The sequence below is a fragment of the Nansenia antarctica genome (genome assembly GCF_963989245.1).
Source record: "Nansenia antarctica genome assembly, chromosome: 4".
NCBI lineage: Eukaryota > Metazoa > Chordata > Actinopteri > Argentiniformes > Microstomatidae > Nansenia > Nansenia antarctica.
The window spans coordinates 28,500,183-28,518,284 of NC_137689.1; the positions used below are offsets into that span (position 1 = coordinate 28,500,183).

Sequence of the window (18,102 nt, forward strand, 5' to 3'; positions counted from 1 at the left end):
CCATGTTCTGTCCCTATGTTAAGAGGCATGTCAATGTTTGCTGTATTGATGAGTGATAGTGAGATTGTGAAAGACAACAGTACCCACCATGTTCTTTTACTCTTTACTATGCAATGGATAATTACACCAATGCCTGAACAGCATTAGTCCCCTCCTCACCTGGGTAGTATTGTATCTTCATTCAACAGGTTCAGCCCAGATGACCAACATGTCGGGGCCACTCAGTGTAGTGGAGCAGCAGGCCATATGGTTTGCCATTACAGACGAACGCTGCTTTAAGATGTTCCTGATAACGGGCACCCATGTTCTCTTCATCTACATCAACCTGGCCATGCTGTTCACCGTATGGAAAAAGCCCTCCTTCCGCTACACCACCCGCTACATGCTGTTTGCCCACATGCTCTTCAACGACACCCTCCACCTGGCCATCGATCTGGTTCTCTACTTGCTGGCGGCCTTTTATTTCACAGTGGTACGCGCCGCCTGCGCTATGATGATCCTGCTATCCACTACAACCTTCACCAACGCCCCCCTCAACCTGGCCATTATGTCTCTGGAGAGGTACACGGCTGTTTGCTTCCCACTGCGCCACGGCGAGCTGACCACGCCGGGGAGGACCCGGCTGGCTGTGGGGCTTGTGTGGGTGCTGGGCTGCATCGGTGTGCTAATAGATGTGTGTGCTCTCTTCCTCGCAGAGCCTTCCTTCTTCTTGTCACCCGCGCTGTGCACGCTCGAGCAGCTTCAGACGGCCAGTTGGCAGACAGAGAAAGGTGTGGTCCTCAACGCGCTACTGTTCGTGGCGGTGACGGCAGTGCTGCTGTTCACCTATGTGGCCATCATGCTGGAGGCTCGTTCAGCCTCCTCTGACAAGGGGTCAGCGCAGCGGGCCATGCGCACAGTGATGCTGCACGCCCTGCAGCTGGGCCTGTCCCTCATGTCCTTCCTGTATGTGGTGCTGGAGGCCATGCTGGCCATGCTGCCTTCAGCTGTCTACAGACAAATGCGCTTTGTCAACTTCTTTGTAGTGCTGCTGCTGCCCCGCTGCTTGAGCTCCCTCATCTACGGCCTGAGGGACGAGGCCTTCAGGCCAGCCTTCAAACAGCACCTCATCTACTGCTGTGTCAGGAGAGTAGGGCCCCCACAGACCTCAAGGAAATGCTAATGTAATACACTGTCTTTCAGCTAATGTAATACACACCAATGTCCTTCAGCTAATGTAATACACACCAATGTCCTTCAGCAGTTTGAACCAACACACATGCATCTTGGTAAATTATCAATATAGAAGCAAAATATTTCTCAGTTGAGAAAATAAAAAAGTAGACACAATTTGAGTTTCCACAAGCCAAAACTCCCTGTAATTGTGTGTGTGTGTGACAGCTTTCACCAGTCTTTAAATGCACAAATGAAATACAACATCAGTACTGTTTTTGAATGTTACTATCCGCTCATTAAAAACCAACCATACAACTGTTGTCATTTCATCCCAGGCTAAAAGGTCAAAAGGCCAAACGGCCCATTACTCTTGAAGTTGCCTATAACTGCTGTGATATCAATAAATCATTCATGAATAGAATTTATCCTGTCATCCCAGGTTGACTCAGGCTTAGTCTAAGCTATTACATTCACATTTTTATGAACAATGTCAATTAACTGCAAGACTATGATAGGATAAACACTACATGGAGAAAGTATAGCATCAATCGGTGTATTTTCGTCGAAACCTGATCAACACCGGTTCGACCCGATGTAGATGGCATCAATATCTTTGAGTGTAATTTAGATTTGATTTATTAGGATCCACACAGAACATATACAAGAAATCATCATCATCAAAAACATATTACAAAGAAGAGACACATCAACATAACATCACAGAACATATAACAAAGGAGAAAACAACATCAGATTCAGACAACTTTATTGATCCCACTGGGGGCAATTCATTTGTAGCTTACTCCTCATTCAGACACAAACAACATCAACATACATGACGAGCGCCAGCCTTGAAACCTTAAGGATTTGGAGAGGGTCTGCAAAGAGGAGAGGACCAAAATCCCTCCTGAGATGTGACCAACTACAAGAAATGTCTGACCTCTGTGCTTGCCGACAAGGGTTTCTCCTCCAAGTTCTAAGTCATGTTTTGTTGTTTGGATCAAATACTTATTTCCCTCGATCAAAGGCAAATCAATTAATAACTTTTATATAATGTGTTTTTCTGGATTTTTTTTTGTTGATATTCAGTCTCTCACTGTTAAAATAAACCTACCATTAAAACTATACACCGTTCATTTCTTTGTAAGTGGGCAAACTTACAAAATCAGCAGGGGATCAAATACTTATTTCCCCCACTGTATATCCTGGCTCAAAGATCAACTGGAGCGCATCCAGAAGGGTGAATGCCGCATCATTCTTGGCGCATATTACAGCAACACCGTAACAATAAAGCTCCTATGCTATGACTTTGCTTCCAGCCTCATGAATTCACCTTTTAGGGACGGAACGTTACAAGTTGTACGGGGAGATGACAGCACGATTGCAATTCCAAATCTTCCTTCTGCACTCTACAATCTGATTAATGATGTATTTTTTTACGTAGTTCATGACATTACAAATGTGTCGATTTATCACGACTCTTGACATATTCTTGCATGACATATCCAATCAAATATTGAGTTGAGCGTATTATACCCATTGGTTTCATACAGTATTGACTGCTATGTGGTAGGGCTATCAACTTGAATTTGAACTGTTTAGAAATAAATGAACACATAAAAACGTAAAAATGATTTTACACATGACAGTTTCATTGTTTTAAATGGTGTGCAGACAGTTCTAGAAGATCTGATCAACAGCTTATTGAGCCGAATAAGAAGCTCTGCCTACATATGTGACAGCAGACAATGAAAAGAGCTACAGGCACTTTATTTGCCCTGTCGCACATGGTTGTCTCATACAGGTCAGTCAGGGTACTACGTTAGATAATAATAATAATAATAATAATAACTTTATTTGTATAGCGCTTTTCCTGCAAACGTTGCGGCTCAAAGTGCTTTAATCATTATATAATCTTAATTTAATTATCTTGTAATTTAAAGGCAATATTAAAAGGATGGGTTCACACGAGATTTCTGGCTTGGGGAGTCTGTCGTAACGAAAATCTTTATGTCTGTGGGGTGCTGAAATGGGAAAATCGGCGCACACCACACACAATACGATCAAGGCTGTTCAATCCAAGATTTTGTATCTTCATGTGTGGGGTCTGTCTCAGATAAGATTTCGGTTAAGATTTTGAAAATCCTTATGTGTGTACCCCGCTTAAGCCAGTCTGAGATCTGATCTTTTCACCTAACACCTAACACACATACACCCTAACGCACGGTTCACCACGCATGCGCAGTCAACAGCGCCAATTACAAAATACCGGCGAGACTAATTACCTAGTTAGCCTTCCAATTTCTACTATTTACTATATAATACTAAAGAAAGGGTATACAAATGAGTGGGGAAGCTGGACCAAGTAAGAAACCAATAACGTACAACTTCCATCCAGAATGGGAGGACTTTTTTACACAATGTGATATTGGAAATGCGTCTGTCTGATCTGCAAATCTACGATGGCTATTTCGAAGAAGGGAAATGTGGCAAAAGAGCGAAAACTTACGGCTGCAACGATAGCTTCTTATCGCGTCAGTCACGTTCTTGTTAAACACAAGAAGTCATTCAAAAACGTCGAAATTGTGGAAAAAATAGTTTCTCGAGGCTGCAGATTGCCTTTTCGATGACAGATCCACAGTGGCTGATGACACCTTGCAAGCCTGTCTACAGCCTGCCTTCAGCTCCTACAGCCCTGACTACTAGAAACTAGCTGCCTCCTCCCAGTGCCAGGTCTCCCACTAAGGTAGAGAAATGCATTTATTTCCTCCTTTCAAACTTAGGGAACTACCTGTTTTGTATCTGGTTTACTTTTCTGTTTGTTGGATCAGTAGTTGGCTATGGTACTGCAGACTGGCTGTCAGTGTGTGAGTGAAAGTGAGTGTGTGTGTGTGTGTGAGGGAGAGAGAGGGGAAGAGAGAGAGAGGGGGGGAGAGAGAGGGAGGGTATGTGCTATGGCTCCCTATGCAGACTGGCAAATGTGTGTGTGTGAATGTGTGTGTGTGAGCGAGAATAGCAAAGAGGGAGGGTTTGTGATGGTCTTCTCCTGTGTGGCTGTGTGACAGAGAGAGAGAAAGTGTATTGTGAGTTTACTATGCAGGCTGGGAACTGTGTGTGTGTGTGTTTGTAGTATGTGCGTGTACGTTTGCGATGTTGAAACTAGACTGGTAGATCTTGGCAGACTGGCTACATGAAAAGTAGATCTTGGTTCAAAAAAGTGTGGGCACCCCTGGGTTAGATAGATCATATGTATATAATTACAATCATTTTCATGCATAGTCCTCCTATTTAAGGGCACCAAAAGTATTGGAAAATTGGACTGACAGGTGTGTATGGGCAGAGATCTGTGCAATTTGAATTACTGACATTTGAATTTGAATACTTTAACAGGGCTCTCAAGTCTCACGCATTGGGCGTGAGACACACGCATTTCAACCCGTTCACACGCCGCATTTCAACCCGTGTGTCTCACGCCCAATGCGTGAGACTTGAGAGCCCTGCTTTAATTTAAAAAAATAATTTGAATCACATAATTTGAATTTGTATTGTCTAACTTGATTGAAGTTAAACAATACAAATTCAAATTATGTGATTCAAATAAAAAATGTTTATTTAAATTGAGCAATTCAAATTCAAAGTCAGTAATTCAAATTCAAAGTCAGTAATTCAAATTCAGATTCTAGTGGCACATATCTCTGGCCATAATCCGGGTCCTTAAGTTAACCACAATATATTTGCTAAAGTTTAGGGGCGACCGTGCCTTTTGCAGCCATAGACTGTCACTGCCTGGTAATAACAACAACTGGTAATAACTGGGGAACAACGGTACGCTCCCCGCGGCTTCTATCAGACTGGCCGCGGGAGTGAGTGTTGAGGGAGAGAGGAGACGGCAACCCTCGCTTGCCATAGACTGCATCCCTACTCGTCTCTCCTGAGCTCGGTTGTAACGTGAACCGTGGAATACGGGATATGTTAGATGCTTTACAGTAATTCCCCAAATGACCAGAAAAGGAAGTTAGATTTGTCGCTGGTCGCTTTTCACTAATTAAGTCGCCATGGGGCTCTGGAAAGTCGCCAGTTATAGGGACAAAGTCGCCAAGTTGGCAACACTGGGAGTGCGTTCTTTAAACTTCCTTGGGTACGTTAATGAAAGGTGCTGATTGGCCGAAAAGGAGTTAGGTCAATCAGCGCTCGATTGCTCTTCCTTAAGGACCCGGATTATGGCCAGAGATATGTGCCACTAGAATCTGAATTTGAATTACTGACTTTGAATTTGAATTACTGACTTTGAATTTGAATTGCTCAATTTGAATTAAAAAAATTAATTTGAATCACATAATTTGAATTTGTATTGTTTAACTTGAATAACTGAATTGAAAAACTGAATCAAGTTAAACAATACAAATTCAAATTATGTGATTCAAATTCATTTTTTAAATTAAAGTATTCAAAATGATCAATTCAAATTCAAATGTCAGTAATTCAAATTCAGTTTCTAGTGGCACAGATCTCTGCCCATAGGCGTGTTCTGTCACATCATTTGCAGAGGCAAAAGCTGAGCTGTCAATATCTAGTATTCATTCTAGGCTTTACATTTGCCTTTTATTTGGAATTTGGAGGACCAAAGAGAAGTCAATGAAAGTCAAGGAAGCTTACCAAAACCAACAGTTTGTAACATTGAATAAAAAACAAAGAAACCACTGGTGAACTCAGCAATCACAAACAGGCTGGTAGGCCAAGCAAAACTTCTACAGTGAATGACCAAAACCCCCTAAACAACTGTCCCACAGATCAGTAACACTCTCCAGGGGGTAGGTGTGAACGTGTCAGAGACTACCATGCACATCAGCCAAACTACAGACGCAAGGTGCAAACCACTAGTTATCCTAACAAACAATAACTGAAGATGGTTGCTGTACCGGCCTGGCAGAGCATCACCAGAGAAGATACCCAGCGTGGTGGGGACCCCTAATGGTAGTCTCTACTTTGACCTCACAGTAATTGTTTGATTTCAAGTTCATTCAAATGCATTCATAGTTTGATCTAAATTGTTGGAGCCCAGTACTGTGGCACTGTATGTGAACAGTATTACGCTAGTGGCTCTGAGGAGTAGGCCAACATTTAGAGACCTCCCCCACTACATCCTCTTCACCCACATGCTCTTCAATGCCTCCTTCCAACAGCTTTTCACCTCTAGGCCCAGTTGTTCAACATGTTTATTTGGATCAGCCAGATGCATCAAAATCAGCCAGATAGATCTGATCCTGGATAGCAAAAACAGAATCAGGATCATTCTGATCCAGATGAAACATTTCGAACTGGGCCCTGGAGTACTGAAGCCTGTTTGTTCTCTGCTGATCCTGATTGCCTCCACCACATCCCTCAATGCCCCACTGAACTTGGCTGAGATGTCACTGGAATGCTATGTGGCCATCTCCAAAAATAACTGCCATTGCCATTACTGTTGTCTGGTTTCTAGGATCCATTCATCATTGAGGTACTGTGTAATATAGCACTGGATTTTTTGTTACTTTTGGGTACCTTTACCAGGTAAATAGGGGGACTATGCATAAAAAAAGGAACGGTGAAACCAATATTTACACAAATTCCATCAAATAAAAGGTGGCAATCTCTATTTGAACTGTTTGATTTGATGTTTGATTTAAAATTCAACCTTTTGGAGTGTACAGCCAAAAGAAGAATGCTTCACTGTCCTAACCCTTACACTGGGCACTGTAACTTAATGTCTTAATATGTATGCAGATACAATTATATTTTATATCCCAGCAAACTTCAAATAATGTCCTGTCTTATATGTTCTTGCTGTGTCTGTTACAATGTCTATATGTTGTTTTGTGTCTTCCTAACCTGACAGTACAAGACCACAGTACATTTACTCTATGCCGGATCTACTGGTATAACCAAACAAAAAGCAACGATCTCTGAATTTGTTCTTATTCATTTTTTATCATCATTCGTAAAATCCAACAATGTTTAACACATAGCACAACATGATGCAGTCACCCACCAAGCAGCCATGGCATCAAAGGGCATCCAACTGAAAGTTGGGATGGGGGTAAAGCAAATCCCTGCATCTTAAAAACAAAAGAAATGCAAAACCATAAGTGGCATAAGATCTACATTTACATTTCTCAAAGTAATAATAATAATAATAATAATAATAATAATAATAATAAAACAAAAATAATTACAAAAAGTCATTTCAATGTAAGAACTGAAGTGCTGAGAATGTTTTGCAGCTGAGTAGTCGTCATGTTTATTTAGTTTAGACAGATCAACATTCTCCAGAGTCATGGGCAGAAGATGGTGTCCATGAACCTCCTTGTCTTCTCTTTATGACTGCTGGTTGAGTCCATGGCAAAACTGGGATTCGTCTATGCAGTATAACAAAAGAAAGGTAGACAAAACCATGAACAAACAAACAAGGAAAATTACACAGTACACGTCTTCTTTTCTGCTCTCAGTTTGACAGCAAAAAAGGTGTTGTTCAAAACAGTGAATGAGACTCTTATTATACTGGTGGGAGTGCACGGGTGTGACTGTATACTGTGTGACATCCACAATTTCTCTGGGTAAGTTACTGTATATGTGACACAATGACATTTTAGTTACATCCAAAACACGAACAGTGTTTCGGTGCAGTGTCTGAAGTTGCCTGTTTCAGCAACATATTTTTGCCATGTCAATTCACCAATAGTACTTCATATACAGCGAAATGCAATGTAAAATTGTGTGTATGTGCGACAAATTCCTTACCACAGGAAACCCTCCTTGAATTCAGTGAACTTGTGACGGACCATGAATGCGGCCAGGGCGTCTGCTACCTGAAGACGGGGAATGGGGGAAAACATCATGAACCTTCCCTTCTCAGGGCATTCTTACACTTAAAACTGCCAATAGACTTACTTCCCCCCTAGACAATAGAATTTGAGCTCGTTTTAAAATTCAAATCTCAATGTTGATTCAATGTTGACAATGTTGTCCCCTGTCATGGTCGGGTGTCGGTTTATCCTTTGCCCAGTTGTTATCACTGTCATTGTCTGAATGAGTGCAGAGTTGTGTTTTATGTTAGCTAGATAGCCTACATACTCAATCATCTACAGGCCCGGTCATAACACTGTCATGCTACTTTTCTTTATTAATATACTTGATACTGCACTTTGACTTCACTTTCTGCTCCATACAGATACGTAATTGTGAGGTTCACATTCAAATAAAATATATTTGTTATATATTTGTTACGTTTTTATCTGCATAGTCTATTGGATGCTACTGAATAAACCAAACAGAATAGAAAACAGAATGGAAATGCATATATATAATGCATATTATTTTTACAATTAGACATAGCTCTCAACTCGGCTGGGGGGGGGCGGATGCTACCAGGGGCAACTAAAGTTCGGTCCGGGCCTGTTGAGAGGGTGTCCCACATTGTCCCACACAAACATACTCCTTGTCCCACATTTGGTTTGTTGGGACCTGGTCACCCTAACTTTACTGTTTGGTAGCTACTGTACTGTTTGCTAGCTACTTTACTGTTTGCTAGCTGCGTAACTGTTTGGTAGTTATGTTGTTACTGTTTGGTAGTTATGTTACTGTTTGGTAGCTACCTAACTGTTTGGTAGTTATTGTGGTGTTATGTATTAACAACATTAAGACTTCAGTTCCCAGCATGCACCAGCAGAGTTAAGCATGCGCAGTCGTGTATATACTTGAATATGGTTTACTGTTTACTGTTGTGGGCAAGTTGATCTCGTTAATTAAAAAGAAGACTTAAACCCTCGCCTGGTTTATTATACAATAAAACTACAAACATAACATGGTGTCAGAAGCGGTCGTTGGCTAGGAAGACAGGACAAAGTGAAAAACTACTCTGCAATTTGCCACGAAAGAGCCACGAATGAAAATGGAAAAAAACGCTATACACGAGAGGGAGCCAAAGATAGCCTACACATCGCGTGAGTAGTGGGAAGCTAAAAGAAATGAAACGATATGCTAGCTAATTCAAGTGAATTGTGCCAGTGATGGTGAAACAGAGGAACAGTTAATACAAGCAGATGATAGTTATTGAAGTAGTAGAAATCCCTGTACCTCAACCTGTCGTCATGGATAAGCTTACTCCACCCACCTGTATGCAGTTGACTGGTAATCTTGCTGATAACTGGAAACGTTTCAAGCAGAGATTCAACATATACTTAGCTGCAAGTGGAGCTGGGGGAAATGATGAAAAACTGAAAGCGTCCATTTTTCTACATGTTATTGGAGAAGATGCTCTGGACATTTATAATAGCTTTCAGCTTGACGAGGCTAACCTAACGTTGACAATACTAATGGCTAAATTTGAAGATTACTACCAAGCCACAACATAACGTTTGAGAGATACACATTTTTCACCTGTGGTCAGAAACAAGGAGTACATTTTGATCAGTACTTGGCAGAGCTTCACACACTGAGCAAAACATGTGAATTTGGAAATCTAAAGGACTCACTAGTCAGAGTCAGAATTGTCTGTGGGACAGCAGATAATGGACTCCGAGAGAGACTGCTACGTGAGAATGGATTGACACTGGAGGTGTGTTAGCATGTGTAGAGCAGCAGAGACCACCCGTGCACAGGCAAAGGAGCTGCGCAGGGAAGAGACGGCCGTGCATGCTGTGAAAAGAGAACCGCAGCATAACAAGCGATTTACCAAGCAAAAGGAACCAAGAGAGAAAGCTACTGAGTTCAAATGTGGTAAATGTGGAGGCAGTCACAAACCCAGATCATGTCCAGCATATGGCAAGCTATGTAACAACTGCGGGAAGATGAATAATTTCTCAAAATGCTGTACAGGGGCTTCAAAGAAGAAAGTCCACACAGTTGAAGAAGAGGAGGATGAATTATTTGTGGACAGTGTGCAGACTGAGACTTGCAATGCTGACAAAGCTGAATGGATTGTGCCCTTGACGGTAAACGAGACAATCATACCATTCAAGCTTGATACTGGAGCCCAGGTAAACCTATTATCTATAAATGACTACAAAACACTGACAGTAAAGAGCAAGATACATCCTGTGAAGATGAAGGTGACAGGATATACTGGAGAAAATGTACCAGTCAAGGGGAGCTGTATAGTTACCATCAAAAGCAAGGGACGACAGTTCAAGACACAGCTACTGATAGTGGATAAGAGCGTACAGACAATTCTAGGGCTCAGTGCATGTGAAAAGCTCAACCTGGTCAAGAGAGTGTTTGTAGTGACATCTAAGACTGCAAATGATCATGACTCACTCATGGAGGAGTACAAGGATTGTTTCGAGGGACTCGGATGTTTGCCTGGAGAGCACAGAATACATGTGGATGCAAATGTGTCACCAGTTGTTCATGCCTGCAGGAAGGTTCCGTTCGCACTCAGGGAAAAGCTGAAAGAGGAACTTGCACGCATGGAGAAAATGAAGGTCATCAAGAAAATCGATGAGCCTACAGAATGGGTCAGTTCATTGGTTATAGTGCTAAAGAAGACCGGAGCTTTGAGAATTTATCTAGACCCAAGGGATCTCAATAAAGCAATCAAGCACTTCAAGCTACCTACCAGAGAGGAAATCATGTCGCAGTTTGCTGGCGCCAAATGGTTCAGTAAGCTTGACGCTTCATCAGGTTTCTGGCAACTCAAGCTAGAAGAGGAGAGCTCAAAGCTATGTACCTTCAACACGCCTGAGAGCAGGTACAGGTCCCTTCGTCTGCCGTATGGTATCTTGTCTGCACCAGAGGTCTACCACAAGACAATACACATGATATTCGAGCACATACCAGGAGTTGAGACCATGATGGACGATGTAATCGTATGGGGGTCCACCCGGGAAGAACACGACACAAGACTGAGACAAGTGCTGGACTTGACACGAACAGTCAACCTAAAACTGAACAAGGAAAAATGTGAGTTCGGTGTGAAAACACTTACCTTCGTGGAAGATGTAGTCTCTGAAGCAGGAGTGAAGCCGGATCTGAGAAAGACATCAGCCATCAAGAACATGGAGCGGCCCCAGAACAAAGACAAGGTGAGACGGTTCCTAGGGATGGTGACGTACCTTGCAAAGTTCATACCTCAGCTATCAACACAGTCAGCACCCCTCAGGTGTCTTCTCCAACAGAAAAATGAATGGATGTGGTCCCATGAACAGGAACAATGTTTCCTGCAACTGAAGGAGACTCTAACACAAGAGCCTGTGCTGAAGTTCTACGACCCGGAGAGGAGCACCAGGATTTCCGCAGATGCATCACAGTATGGCCTGGGAGCAGTGCTATTGCAAAAACATGACGAGCAGTGGCTACCAGTCACCTACGCATCCAGAGCCTTGACAAGCGCGGAAACCAGGTATGCCCAAATTGAAAAAGAGCTTCTAGCAAGTACGTACGCATGTGAAATGTTTCATCAATGTCTATGGTCAAGCTTTTGAAGTTGAAACCGACCACAAGCCGTTGGTGTCCATCATGTCCAAGCCACTGAATGACTGTCCCGTGAGGATACAGCGCATGTTAATCAGACTGCAAAAGTACGATGTAAACATGACGTATACACCAGGGAAGTACATGTGCACTGCCGATACCCTTTCAAGAGCAGTCGACAAGCAGGAAAGTGCAGACGAAGAGAAAAGCGCAGAAATACAGGCATACGTGGACATGATAGTGACATCACTACCTGTGTCTGCTGACAGAACCGAGCAGATCAGAAAAGAAACCAAAGAAGATGAAACAATGAAAGAGCTCAAAGAGACAATACTAAAAGGATGGCCTGCAAACAAAACAAACTGTCCAAAGAGAATACAGGACTACTGGACGTGCAGAGCTGAGCTCACAGTAGTGGATGACATAGTGTTCAAGGGAAGCAAGTTCGTCATACCAGTGTCACTACGCAAAGAAATGCTACAAAAATTACATGAAGGACATTTAGGTGAAGAAAAGTGCAAACGCAGAGCAAGAGAGGCGATGTACTGGCCCAGAATCAACCAAGATATAAACCAGACAACAGCATCATGTGAACTTTGCCTTACCTACAGACCAAAGCAGCAAGCAGAGCCGCTGATGCCTCATCCTGTGCCTACCAGACCTTACTACAAAGTGGGAGCTGACCTGTTTGACTGTAATGGAAAGAGTTACATTGTAGTCACACTACTACTACTCTAACTGAACTGAATGTTGGAGCACTCCAATCTACATCCAGCAAAGCAGTTATCAGCTACCTCAAGACCGTGTTCGCGAGACACGGGGTCCCTTGTGAACTGTTTTCGGACAATGGCCCGCAGTTTTCAAGCAGTGAGTTTGCTTCCTTCGCCAGGGAGTGGGGATTCCAACACTCTACCTCTAGTCCAAATTACCCAAGATCAAAAGGCTTGGCGGAAAGCTCAGTAAAAACAGTCAAAGGTCTAATGAAGAAAGCACATGACAGAGATGAAGACTTTCAGAAAGGTTTGATGATCTACAGGAGCGCACCACTGCAGAACGGTCTATCACCAGCACAAATGCTAATGGCACGACGCATACGCACCAACCTACCGATGCACGAGGACTTGTTGACGCCCAAGGGATCACACAAAGTCAGACACGCTAAGGAGGGACAAAAGGAGAAACAAAAACAGCTACATGACAAGAGAGCAAAACAACTGCCCAACCTGAAGCCTGGAGACAGTGTACGTCTCAGAGACTTCTCCACTGGTACATGGATGCAGCGAGGACATGTGCAGGAAGAAGTTGCTCCACGGTCCTACAGGATCCAGACAGAGAGCGGATCAGCTCTGAGGAGGAATCGCACTGATCTTCGTCTGCAACCGACTGATGAAGAAGCAACAGATCAGGAGATTCAACAGGACACTGCAGAACTATCAAAACCAACTGACAACGGGCAGAAGAACCACACTGGCAATGGTCTAACAGCTGTACCCAGATCACCAGCTGCTGAGGGACATTCTAGACCTAAGAGGTGTACTAAGCCACCTCAGAGACTGATTGAGAATTGCTGAAAGGCAATAAGGACTGTTCATAAATGTAAATGTCATAACTAACAACTTTTGTTTATTGTTTATTTCTATCTTAAGGGATAAGAGTAAAAGTAAGGGGAAAAATATCATGAATATTCAGTATTCAGAATGCATAGGAAAAAGTACTTTCATTTATAGGGGGGAAGATGTGGTGTTATGTATTAACAACATTAAGACTTCAGTTCCCAGCATGCACCAGCAGAGTTAAGCATGCGCAGTCGTGTATATACTTGAATATGGTTTACTGTTGTAGCCTACCGGCAAGTTGATATCGTTAATTAAAAAGAAGACCTCGACCCTCGCCTGGTTTATTATACAATAAAACTACAAACATAACAGTTATGTTACTGTTTGGTAGCTACCTAACTGTTTGGTAGTTATGTTACTGTTTGCTAGCTGCGTAAGTGTTTGGTAGTTATGTTACTGTTTGCTAGCTGCGTAACTGTTTGGTAGTTATGTTACTGTTTGGTAGTTATGTTACTGTATGGTAGCTACGTTACTGTTTGCACATTACTGTTCTTCTCCAAGTGACACCATGTCTGTACCATGTGTTTGGTTTTCACTTCCCCCTCCCCTCTGAGACTTCTCCAGAAGAAAAACATGCTCTCTCTGTAACATTATCCAATGAACTAAGATACACTGTAGCTATAAATGTAAGCACTGTTACAGTGACTGTTGACAACTATCCTTTTATTGTTGCTCAATGATCAATTCCTCAACATGGCTTAGTGCTTCCCACTAGGGGTGTAACGGATCACCTAACTCACGGATCGGATCGTGTCACGGTTTTTGAGTCACGGATCGGATCATTTTTCGGATCAACACAAAACATTTTTGTTTTTATAAAAACTGCTTTTTCCTTGAATTCTGTAAAAACACCACTTTTACTATGTGACAAAAACATTCAAGATGTCAAAACTGGTAATATATATATATATATATATATATATATATATATATATATATATACATACATATATATATATATATACATATATATAACATATTCTACACTCAAACATTACATAATTACGGTATACTGAAATACACTCAATTTAAATGATAGGAGAGAGGGAGGAGGCGCCTGGTTGCAGCAGTGAGTCACTGGGCTCTTTAAAGCAGATGAATAAACATGTTTTATGCCACTTTTAACTAAATAATAAAGTGAACCCTTATTTTGAACATGGTATGAAAAACATGCCTACATTATCAGAAGTTGTCGAGCTACCTTTTTCGTGCCTCCCGTCATAGTTGACAGAGAAGCCAAAGTGCTCCAATACATGGGATTTAAATGACGAGGGAGGCATTTCGATTCTCCGCCGAACAACGTAACATGATACACTTGGGCCGCGTTCGTAAATTCGCTTTGAGAGCGCCGGAGCGCACACTGGGTCCGACGTCATAAAGGGACCAAGTAATTTGATTGGACAAGAGCGCACAGCGCTCAGATTCCAGAGCGGATTTACGAACGCGGATTTACGAACGCAGCCTTGTTGTTGTGGATTCCCAGCTTCACGTGTAGCCCGCAACTGTCGCGTCTATCTTTTCATGGAAACTCTACATTGTGATTTACAAGAGATATTAAGTAAGATATTAAGTAATATTATTACTTGTTAACATTTTGCAATTGATCCGCGGTACACATGCGTTCCGAACCGTGGAGGGCGATCCGAACGGATCACGGAATTTCCGTGATCCGTTACACCCCTACTTCCCACTATACAGTACAATAGCTAGCAAGCTATCTATCGGTGGTTGGGTGACCACTGGAGTTCACAACTCTGGATCAGCCTTTAACACTTAATCAGCCATGAGAGTGTGAGTAAAAAAAGTGTTAGATCTTTGCACTCGATCAAATTTCAGGACCCTCCTTTCATGACTTTTCCTAGATATGTGCGTTCTACCACCCAGTATCCTTACATTTTCAAAATCACATCAGGATAAGCTAGTATAAAGCTATTTTGCAGTTTTTCTGTGTAGGAAGAAGGCTAGTTTACAAGCGGCCAACTAGTGGTTGTTGTGTGTAAATAGCAGCTTGAGCATTGTAAAGAGGGGCTCTTTTAGTAGGTAAAAAAGGCACGGCTGTTCTAGTGTTAAGCTCGATTATGGTGACAAGGAGAGACAGTCACATGCTCCAAGTAGCTTAGTTGTTGAGCCACTACTCACTTTTTCAGGGGCGTCCTCATGGACGGCATGGCCACACTGTGGGAGCACCTGCATCTGGAACTTCCCTGCGGAAAAAGAAAAACAGTGACAATGGGTGTGGGTGTGTGTGAGTGTGTGTGTGGGGGGGGGGGGGTCACACACATCCCTTATACTTCCCCCAGGGGTACTCAAAATGATTTGCTGATTAAGGCCACTGTTAGCCCACCTAACCCTAGAACACATTTTAAGAAATGCTTTATTTCATATAGAGCGTTTTTATTGCGCACTAATGGTGGAGAGTGTGAGTGCTGTCCATGGTTCTCTACAGGGGTGTAGGCCTTGGGCTGTCCATGGTTCTATACAGGGGTGTAGGCCTTGGGCTGTCCATGGTTCTCTACAGTCCCTGACAAAAGTCTTGTCACTTATCCATTTTGTAGAAACAACAGTTTATAACCTGACTTTTAATTAATCCATTGGTTTTAGAAATGGCTCATATGAAAGCAAAAACCCTCCCAAATTACGGTATGTTTAATATACCAAAATAAATTTGCTTCACTGAAGAAAGATTGATCATTTAATGAACACAGAAAGGTCAGATTTTGGCAAGACAAACGTTTTGTCGCCTACAGAGAGTAATGTGAAAATTGAACAAATAATTTACTTCAAATACTAAAATATGTTGCATAACTTCAGTGAATTAAGTAGTGGTGCTGTGAGATCCATATCTAATATATTGTATGACTTCCATGAGCTTGAAGGACTGCATCCATGCGGTTCGGCAATGATTCATACAATTTATTGATGAAGTCATCAGGAATAGCAAAGAAAGCAGTCTTACATGCCTCCCAGAGTTCATCAAGATTCTTTGGTTTCGTCTTCCATGCTTCCTCTTTCATTCTACCCCAGACATGCTCAATGATGTTCATGTCTGGTGACTGGGCTGGCCAGTCCTGGAGCACCTTGATCTTCTTCGCCTTGAGGAACTTTGATGTAGAGATGGAAGTATGCGATGGAGCACCATCCTGCTGCAAAATTTGACCCCTTTTATGGTTGGGAATGTAAGAGGTAGCTAATACTTCTTGATATTTTAGGCTATTGATATTGCCTTCCACCCTGCAAATCTCTCGCACACCTCTGGGTGAATCTAGGATCCATGCGGGCTCCAGTAGGTCTCCTGCAATATTTGCGGAGGCTGTGATGTAATTCAACCGAAGATTAATCTGAGAAATCCACCTTCTGCCACTTTTCCAGCGTCCATCCTTTTAGCAGGCTGTGGGTCTTGGCAAATGCCACACGTTTTTTTAATTGCCTTTTGTTTAGTGCTGGTTTCTGGGCACTGATTCGACCATGGAGGCCATTTCGAGACAGAATTCTACAAACTGTTCTGGTTGACACGGGGACTTGAGGTGACCAGGCCTGGTGGAGCTCTGCTGCAGTGGAAAAGGGGCTGGCCTTGGATTTTCGAGCCAACAAACGGTCCTCCCGAGCAGTTGTCTTGCGGGGTCTGCCGGACCTGGGCTTGTCAAAAACATCTCCAGTCTCTTCAAATCTTTTTCTTATTCTTTGTACTTGACGCTGAGACACATTGAAGGTGTCAGCCACCTCAGCAGTCTTCCGCCTCTTGATAATCAACGCTTTGGTCTCAGGGTGAATCTTAGGCATGTTGTCAGAGGTCAAGTTGCAGTTGATGTGAAGGTCTGGTGTGCTGGGATTCTTTTTATACACACCCACTAATTGATTGATCAATTATTGATCATAGGTGAGGCTGTAATCTAGGATTGGGTGCATCATATGACAAGGTGACAAGACTTTTGTCTTTGCAAAAACTGACTCAGTGGGCTTTACCAAGCTGTGAACGTTAGAATGCTTTTCAGCAGTTTCGTTTTGCACCAAAACATTATTTCAAAAGCTGTTGGGATTGAATTTAGCCATTTCTTGTAAACATTTTTTGATTAGAATTATATTTGAGGGGCACTTAAGGTCAACTTGTACCCAAGCGACAATACTTTTGTCAGGGACCAGTGTTTCCTCCAGGATTTTTCACATTAGTGGCGGAGTGGTCGTCTTTCGCGCGTGCACGCGAAAACAAATATAATTTCTTAAATAGCGGTTAAGTCATTAAAGCCGAGCAGGTGATTTTATATAGAAGGTGATCAAATACCAATATTGTTATGTACGACAGTATGTCATTGCAGCACTTTGTTGCACTTTACGACGTCACGTTCTGTTAGAGCTTTACGACTGTGTGTGTGTTGTCAGAATGAATGGCACTTGACAGTAAACGGAGCTCAGTTTGTATACCTGTGTGGATCTACATTTATTAGTATAACACAAACATAATAAATTAGATAGAACAACCCTGTTCATTAATGTTCATTAATGCTTGAGTTCATGTTCATGTTCGCACTGTTACTGTGTTGTGTGCCAATGCACCCCGGTGATTGGTGGAGGTCACGGGGGGGGGGGCGGGTGCTGTGTGTGTTATTGAGACCGTTGGGAGAGAGAGCTCGGGTGAACTAAGAAAGTTGTGTATGAGATAGTTTACAATTAAACGCACAGATTACATGAGAGAAGCTATCTGTCATTATTTCAACCACTGTCCAAGTGGGGACGTTACAATACTTTTGTTTTAGAACGAAACGTTAGCCGCTAGCAGCGTTTAGCAGTCACCATTCAACATTGATACAAACAAACATTCAAACACTCGTGTCGTCTTGATCTGTAGTTTCAGACTATGTAAACCATCGTTTCTCAACGGGGGCGTTCA

General features: G+C 42.5%; 2 protein-coding genes across 4 annotated transcripts in view; one reads left to right on the forward strand and one right to left on the reverse strand.

Annotated features, from left to right (window-relative positions):
* Nucleotides 1-208: 208 nt before the first annotated feature.
* On the forward strand, nt 209-1,162 carry LOC308155954 (odorant receptor 131-2-like; the record flags this gene model as incomplete). The annotated part of the gene is made up of 1 exon (XM_080529318.1): nt 209-1,162. One exon carries the CDS (start codon nt 209-211, stop codon nt 1,160-1,162), a length of 954 nt encoding a protein of 317 aa, XP_080385444.1.
* A 5,952-nt stretch (nt 1,163-7,114) lies between these two features.
* Nucleotides 7,115-18,102, reverse strand: part of ppme1 (protein phosphatase methylesterase 1) — a gene marked incomplete at its 3' end in the record, with an annotated part of 35,916 nt that continues 24,928 nt past the window's right edge. The window contains exons 12-15 of one of the 3 annotated variants that reach the window (XR_013937425.1): nt 15,357-15,421; nt 7,933-8,000; nt 7,368-7,550; nt 7,220-7,250 (exon numbers count right to left, since the gene is read on the reverse strand). Coding sequence is in view for 2 of the 3 variants with exons in the window: in XM_080530110.1 (XP_080386236.1) it covers nt 7,929-8,000; nt 15,357-15,421 (137 nt within the window). Of the gene's footprint in view, nt 7,551-7,928; nt 8,001-15,356; nt 15,422-18,102 lie in introns of those variants that run through there. The other 2 variants (XM_080530111.1, XM_080530110.1) reach the window with 2 other exon arrangements.